The following is an 8,546-nucleotide window of genomic DNA, read 5'->3' on the forward strand; positions in this document are numbered from 1 at the left end:
GCAGTCTCTACATGATGTGGCTTCTAAAGATTCAAGGACCATCCACCTTACTAGTCTGCAATGGAAACGGCAGAAACAGACATTCAAACACCACGACTTCCATTCTGTTATTAATCACTCTGTAGGCATGTGCCCCCACCGCAAGGAGTGAACTGCACCAAACTTCAGCACTTGTCTCTCCCCCTGGAGAGGAAGCAGAACTATGGCGCTTTATAGCTGCTGTTTGATCCTCTTGGCATTTACCTGGCACACTTCTGCCTATGGGCCCGACCAGCGAGCTCAGAAGAAAGGGGACATTATCCTCGGGGGACTCTTTCCTATTCATTTTGGAGTAGCAGCCAAAGATCAAGATCTAAAGTCAAGGCCAGAGTCTGTGGAATGTATCAGGTAAGGGAAGGAGCCAAGTCAAAAATCTCTTCTCTTCTGGGTGGTTAGAGAAAAGCTGTACCAAACCCAAAACAATTTTTCAAACTTGGTTTTCTCTTTTCAAAAATGGTGATTGGTAATCACGCTGAAATTTATTATCCTCCAACCCTGACTTTTTAAGGAAATTTTTCTAAAAGTATATTATCACCTTCGTTAACTTGGACATCAGAGACCATTACTGCATCCCAAATCTTGACCCATCTTCTAAGAGAGAATAGCACCTTCATTTTGAGATTTGCAACTTCCAAAAGTGATCCAACACTTTCCTTGGTCTTCCTAGTAGCTGAAAAATGAAAATGAAAAGTAGGATTATTTTTTTTAAAAAAATGGATTTTATTTATGTGCTAGTGAGAGCTCACAAATTAGATAACATTCTCACATGTTTCTGATGAATTCAGAAAAACTAAGTGCAGAATTTTACTGATCCTGATTATATCCTTCACATAACCCATGTGGACCGGAGCCCCTTTGCTGCACCCTGCTGGTCAGAGTTGTGCATGTGCCACATGCATACCTAAGATCAAGCAAGAAGCTTCACATTAAATAATATGTATTATATTAAGAAAGATAGCAAAATTAGCTTAACAGTACAGATGTTTTATGTAATGAAAAAGTCTATAATATCTCTTCATAACTTTTCAGATTTTAAACAAATAATTAAATAACAGAAACATAAAGAAAATGACTAAGAGAAGACATTAAAAGTTAGATCAGGACCTTCAGCACCCTAAATGATATAGTGGAGATTGTATTTCTCACCTCCTGTCATAGAGTTCAAGTAGTACAGTCCACGATGCAAAGGGAGAACCTGCAGAGTTGTTTGGGGCACAGATACACTGACTCAGCACATTTTTGGAGCCTTGACTCTGAGCCAAGTCTTCAGAGGATAAAACTATGTCACTGACCCTATTTCTCTGGGTTAATTTGCTTGATTTTTACTTAAAACAATGTCCTTTGAAGAGCAATCCATGCTCATTTTTTAAAAAGAGGAAGTAAAAATAAACCAAAAGCACACAATTTTAAAATCATATTCCACCACCCAGAAAGAACCAATGCTTGTGAACAACCTTTCTATGCATAATATTTGCTTACTTGTTTATTTACAAAGGGGACACCACCCATTTCCCTTTCCCCTTTGACCTCCAGGACTTTCGTGGTCTAAATTTGTGACTTTGCAAATCTGAGGTTATTCTTGGGCTCCTACATATTAAAATCCTAATCTATTTTTATTTTCCCTAGTCCTTTTTCTTTTTAAATCTCTATATTACCAAGGAACCTCAAATTCTTTGCTGGGTGAGTCAGATACAAATTATTAATTCTGTTACTAATAACAGTCTTTATTTGTATTATTCCCTAACTCTGTGAGGCACCATGCTGAGACTTTTGCATAATTATCGCCTGTTCCCAGCCACCCTATGAGGTCTGTGTTATCCCCATTTACAGAGAGGACCTTGAGTCTCAAAGAACCCAAGGTCATGAAACCAAAAAGTAACAGAGCCAACCCAGCTTTGCCCAGTCCTTACTCTAAAGTAGGTGACCGGAAAGCCTTCCATGTTCTTCCATTTCTTCTTTCTTCCAGGTACAATTTCCGGGGGTTTCGCTGGTTACAAGCTATGATATTTGCCATAGAGGAAATAAACAGCAGCCCGGCCCTTCTTCCCAACATGACGCTGGGATACCGGATATTCGACACTTGCAACACCGTTTCTAAAGCCTTGGAGGCCACCCTGAGTTTTGTGGCCCAGAACAAAATTGATTCTTTGAACCTTGATGAGTTCTGCAACTGCTCACAGCACATCCCCTCTACCATTGCTGTGGTGGGGGCGACCGGCTCGGGCATCTCCACAGCCGTGGCAAACCTGCTGGGGCTTTTCTACATTCCCCAGGTATCCGGGCCTTCTTACATGGGGCGGTGTGGGCTGGGGTCAGGAGAACCGCCTTGGGGGACTGCCATCCTCAGTGTCCAAACAGCTTGCTCTTTTCCTCTCTCTGGCTTTACATGGACACAAAAGTCCTTTTAATTACTTGGGACATTGGATCATGACCATTGGGGATTTTTGAGACCCGCCCCCCCCCCAATATCAACATCAACTAGACCTTCACAAGTCTTCCAAAATTCATTTAAATATACCTTATGTAACACTTTGTTATGACTTCTATTTATTTTTGTATACCTTGCATAGAACTTTCCCCCCCAAGGTGTTCAGTTCTTTAATTTCCACGCCATTCCTTTAGTAAATGACCTTTCTTCTGCCTTTACTAAAAGGAATGAGACCATATGCGTTAATCAAGCCGTTCAAACCCCAAATATGTCCCTAATCCTATTCTACTCCCTTAAACATCTCTTCCTCTCAACTATCTGGTTGGAAATTTAGCTCAGAGAGAAGCAAAGCATGTTTTCTTACAAAACAGGAACTTGGTTGCAGATTCTAGAAATGGAAAATATTCTATTCCATTTAACAATTATTTATAGAGTGTATATGAAGAAGCATCTCCACCCTGTAGGAAGTCAGCGTAGGCGGGGAGATGTCTGTATTTTCAGTGAATTGCACATTGACTGAAACATGTGCTTTGATAAGTGTTTTCACCAAAAAAAGAAGACAGCAAACTTTAAATGTCATTTTATAACCTAATTTTTCTCCCTTAATACTATAGAGCAAACCTTTTCTCATGCCAATATTTATAGATCTATGACATCATTTTATAATAGTGAAAAATTGGAAACAACCTAAATGTCCATGGGTGGGAGAATCAGCTCAATTGTGATATATTTCTTATATCAATTTTTTAATTAAATTTTAAATCACATTTTAAAAATCAAATTTTGAAATTTTTATGTCTAATATTTAAAATTTATAAATTCCTTCGATAAATCCACATTTCTACGTTGTGAGGTCCTTGTTTTGCTGGATGCTAGCCATTATCCCTTTACATACACGTGACAACTGAGAAAGTCTTGCCATCATTTCCCGAATCCTTACTTTCAGGGAATTAAAGGTGTTTCCCATGGGGAAGCCCTGGCTCTGTAACTTTTGTGCTAAAATGATCTAACAAAGTGAATGTGTTGGGCAAAATGCAAATGTGTATCTTTTAAGTTTCACATATGGTGCAGTATTATTTTCAATACACAGTTAAAGTAGATTGTTGTGATCTCATGTCCAGCAGGTATAAGATGTAATTGTCATCAATAAAGAACATGAAGGGAAAGATTTTAATTTTTTGTGATTTGAATGAAAGATAACGTTAACTTGAATTTGAATATTAGAAGGGCTGAGAAGACGACAGTGATTATCAGTCAAACCAATGTAAGTGTATCTACAGCAGTGGTTCTCTGCCCTGGCTGCATGTTGGAATCACTGGAGAGTTTTCAAGATACGGATTCCTGGGTCTTATTTCCCAGAGATCGTGATTTCATTGATGTGAGATGCAGCTTGGGTGTTGGGAGTTTGGGAAGTTCCCCAGGCAATTCTAATGTGCAGCAGAGTTGGGAACCACAGCTCTGCAGGGTGGGGTCAGTGGTATTTCTGTGCCACTCACGCCACCAAGTGGATGGAACGAGCAGACCAGCTAGCCTGTTCTAACCATAATAAATTGTGGTCAGAACAGGTTAGTGAATCATCCATGAAATTCTCCCCTTATAATAAAAAAAATTTTGTGTTTTTTTAAGGGTTTTTGCAGCGGGAGGGAGTAAAAAGTGGTGTTTATCCCCCCACTGGACAAATGTTATGAATGCATTCTTTAAGAGAAACATACACATGAGGGATATGTTTGTTTTTCAATTGTATTCCTTTAAAACCCTTTTGGGCCAAATTTTCAAAAATCAGGAAGTAAGCAATAATGAATGGATTTTAAAATGCCCAAGTAGGTTTTTCATTTGCAAAAACCTGATTTAGAAGCCTATTGGTTGGGTCTGCAAATAGAGCATCTCAACAAATTATTTAATCTCACTATCTATCTCATTAACTCCCACAGTACAGCAAGCAGGGGCTTATTCTGATCAAAAAATTTTTTTGTCAATTTCATATTATAACTTCCAAATTCAAAGTTTTTATTTTAAAAATATGCCTGCCCATTAGCAAGATTGGTCCAGTTTTTCATAGACCAATGCCTTTTATGTTTTGGTATAGAAATGATTCATTGATAAGAAGAAACATTTTAGAAAAATTCATTTTAAAAACACTGAACATAGGAAATTAATTGTTTTAATTGGTGATAAATATCTAATAAGGCATTCTCCAAAATTTCTTTAACTTCATATTTTTAAGAAGTTTAAAAATCTCTCTAGAAAACTGGAGAAAAAGTGATATTAACATCCCTCATTACCTAAAAGAAATTCCATTAAATATAAAAATGCTTTTTTGTTCTTCAGAAGAAATGGTCCAATAACTTGGAACTTCCTAACTGGTGAGCCAGGACACACAGGAGTGCTACAGATAGGCCAAAGCCTGCCAATATATTGATCCCCTCAAAGTTTTGGATGGCTAAGTCAGAGCACCCTCCACCAGGGCTGCTCAGCCTCTTCCATTAACCTCATTTTCTGTGTTTGCCACAATGTTGGAGGGGGAGGGGAGTTGAGAAGCTCTGTACTAACAAATGCTTTACATGATATTCAGATACTTCTGCAGGCAATGATCTTTTACCATCTAAGAAAAGGCTTTCTTCCCTTGGTGCCTCAAATATAGAAGGGGCTATGTCTAAGAAAGTGGAAACACAGCAAGGCAGCTTTCCAAGGTTCCTTTTCAGCCTCTCTAGGTTTTAGAGACCCACCTAAAAGCCTGTCAAGAGGCCTAGGCCATCACCTGAAATGAACAGAGGAAGGGGCTCTGAATGGTGACAGAACCCACTGAGAAGCCAGGACGGGAAAGGATGTATTTCTGACTACATTTAATAATGTATATCATTGTTATGGTGGTGCAGGGAAATTTAGCCTAATAAACCTAATGACTAATTGAGCCTAAAAGATAAACAGTTCTTGTAAATGACTGCAATTAAGGATACTTTTATCTAAAGTACTGTGGGGAGGAGGACGGGGAGAAGGGGGAGGGAAGAGAGTGAACAGCTAGAGACTAGAGATGGACAGGAAGAGAGAAACTAGGCAGACTAGGAAAGGGGAACCCCTTGGGGCTCCTCTGAAGAGACTTAGGTTCATAACCCAAAGGGAACCTATACCTTTCAGAAGTGAATCATGGAAAATGTGTTCATCGCAGTAAAGGGGGAGCTAAAATGTTCATATCAGAACCTGGACCCAACAAGCAGAAGATGTGTACATGGGTATAGTGTAACCAAGAGGCAGTACCGAGGAGGTGAGGAGAAATGATGGGGCAGGGCATAAATACTCTCCGTGAAAGAATAAGTGGATCCTACTATTGTTGAGCTGACTTTATGGCCAGACCCATTTTTTTTTCATATATATATATTGCTTAAAGTATTACAAAGAGTATTACATATGTCTCCTTCTTATTCCCCCCCCTTGACATTCCCCCGCCAGATCCATTTTTGAGGGTAGCATTGTGAAGACCCACCCCCTGCGAATTAGAATGCTCCCTGATAGACTGACTGACAGGTGCTTGGATGCTCACACTGGAGATTCTGGTTGTCCTCACCCTTTCATCATATCTGCAGTGAAAAACATATTTGATAAATTATATTAATAAATGCTCAACAAGCCACCTCCACACAGCCTTGAGGCTCACCTAGCACCTCCCCCATTCATTCATTCTGTGTTCTGTATTCTTTCCAGGTCAGTTATGCCTCCTCCAGCAGACTCCTCAGCAATAAGAATCAGTTCAAGTCCTTCCTCCGTACCATCCCCAATGATGAGCACCAGGCCACCGCCATGGCAGACATTATTGAGTATTTCCGCTGGAACTGGGTGGGCACCATTGCAGCTGATGACGACTATGGCCGGCCAGGGATTGAGAAATTCCGAGAAGAAGCCGAGGAGAGGGACATCTGCATTGACTTCAGTGAACTCATCTCCCAGTACTCTGATGAGGAAGAGATCCAGCAGGTAGTAGAGGTAATCCAGAATTCCACAGCCAAAGTCATCGTCGTCTTCTCCAGTGGCCCAGACCTTGAACCCCTCATCAAGGAGATCGTTCGGCGCAATATCACGGGCAGGATCTGGCTGGCCAGTGAGGCCTGGGCCAGCTCTTCTCTGATCGCCATGCCGGAGTACTTCCATGTGGTCGGAGGCACTATTGGATTTGGTCTGAAGGCCGGGCAGATCCCAGGCTTCCGGGAATTCTTGCAGAAAGTCCATCCCAGGAAATCTGCCCCACAATGGTTTTGCCAAGGAGTTTTGGGAAGAAACATTTAACTGCCACCTCCAAGAAGGTGCTAAAGGACCATTACCCATGGACACCTTCCTGAGAGGTCAAGAAGAAGGTGGTGGCAGGATAAGCAACAGCTCCACTGTCTTCCGACCTCTCTGTACAGGGGATGAGAACATCAGCAGTGTTGAGACCCCTTACATGGATTATACACACTTACGGATATCCTACAATGTCTACTTAGCCGTCTACTCCATTGCTCACGCCCTGCAAGATATATACACGTGCTTACCTGGGAGAGGGCTCTTCACCAACGGTTCCTGTGCCGACATCAAGAAGGTGGAGGCTTGGCAGGTACATCCTTCACTTAGATAGCAGTTCTCTGTGTAATAAAGCAGAGTTTGGCCAATCTGGGCAAAACGGATAAAATGGTTACCGCAAAACGACAAGATCCTAATAAGGTCACTAAATGTAGCTTTGAATTCAAATTGTCTTTACAAATGTCTAAGCAACTGAGTCTGAACAATTGATAGTAATTTAATTTGATTATCTGTTTAAAGTTTTGGCTCAATTGTCCTTTAGCCTAGTGGTTCAGAATACTTACAGTGTAGCCCCTAAAAGGTTTTTAATATCCTGGGATAGATTTAGTACTGAGGGGAGGATGCTTTTCTAATGCTTTAATTTACAGATACTGCTGTAACAAGTATTTTTTTAGTATTTATTACATTTCATATGCTAACAGACATAAAACTAGTGTTACTGTGTATAGTCACCACTTTGCAATTATATTACTCAAAATATAATGTACTAAACCACCCAATAGACCATTTAAGCTTAGAACACAAGCAAGTCAAAGGTACAGATAAAGCTTGCCCTAAAAGTATTTGACACAGGACATTTCAAAAAGAAGCACTGAAATAGTTACAATAGAAAATAATCAGAACTTAAGTGGAATTCCAACACTCATTCTATGGTTTAGTCTAGTTTTGTATTTTTAAATTACATGTAGGAGAGACATCATAATCTCTTCATTTCATAGAACTTATGAAGATAAGTCTGACCTGACTTATGTCTTACATAACCATTCATGTCTTGCATATGTATCTTGATTTTTATTTTTTAAGTATAGTTGGTATACAATATTATATTAGTTTCAAGTGTACGATATAGTGATTCAACATGTATATACCTTACAATGTGATTACCACACTAAGTCTAGTAATAACCTGTCCCCATGTAACCTTGCCACAATATTATTGACCATATTCCCCTTCACCTTTTTACCCATCCCTTCACTCCGCCTCCCCTCTGATAACCATCATTTTGATCTCTGTTTCTAGGAGTCCATTTCTGTTGTGTTTTCTTTGATTGGTTGTTTTTGTGTGTTTTTTAGATTCCACATATAAGTGAAACCATACTAATTTGTCTTTTTCTGCCTGACTCGTTTCACTTTGCATGATGCCCTCTAGGTCCATCCATGTTGTTGCAAATGCCAAGATTTCATTCTTTTTTATTGCTGAGTAATATTCCATTATATGTAATTATATACCACATCTTTATTTGAAGAAAACAAAAACAGTAATTCAAAACGATATATGCACTTCTAAGCTCATTGTAGCATTATTTACAATAGCCAAGATATGAAAGCAACCTGGGTGTCTATTGATAGATAAACGTACCTTGATTTTTAGATGGTGAACCTGCAACCCAAATACATGCCCTTGACCATGAATCAAACCTGAGACCCTTTGGTGCTCGGGCCAACATACTAACCACCTAGCAATACCAGCCAGGACCACCCTAGGTTCTTTTGAAGATGAAATGAGATGATGTATATGAAAGCAATTT

General features: G+C 39.7%; 1 protein-coding gene across 1 annotated transcript in view; it reads left to right on the top strand.

Annotated features, from left to right (window-relative positions):
* The first annotated feature begins 202 nt into the window (after positions 1–202).
* The window catches only part of CASR (calcium sensing receptor), a 40,284-nt gene continuing 31,940 nt past the window's right edge, over positions 203–8,546 (top strand). The window contains 4 exon segments of the mRNA XM_023755796.1: positions 203–387; positions 2,006–2,312; positions 6,167–6,703; positions 6,705–7,052. Of these exon segments, the coding sequence (XP_023611564.1) occupies positions 203–387; positions 2,006–2,312; positions 6,167–6,703; positions 6,705–7,052 (1,377 nt within the window).

This window comes from Myotis lucifugus, unplaced genomic scaffold (assembly GCF_000147115.1).
Source record: "Myotis lucifugus unplaced genomic scaffold, Myoluc2.0 scaffold_84, whole genome shotgun sequence".
Taxonomy (NCBI): Eukaryota; Metazoa; Chordata; class Mammalia; order Chiroptera; family Vespertilionidae; genus Myotis; species Myotis lucifugus.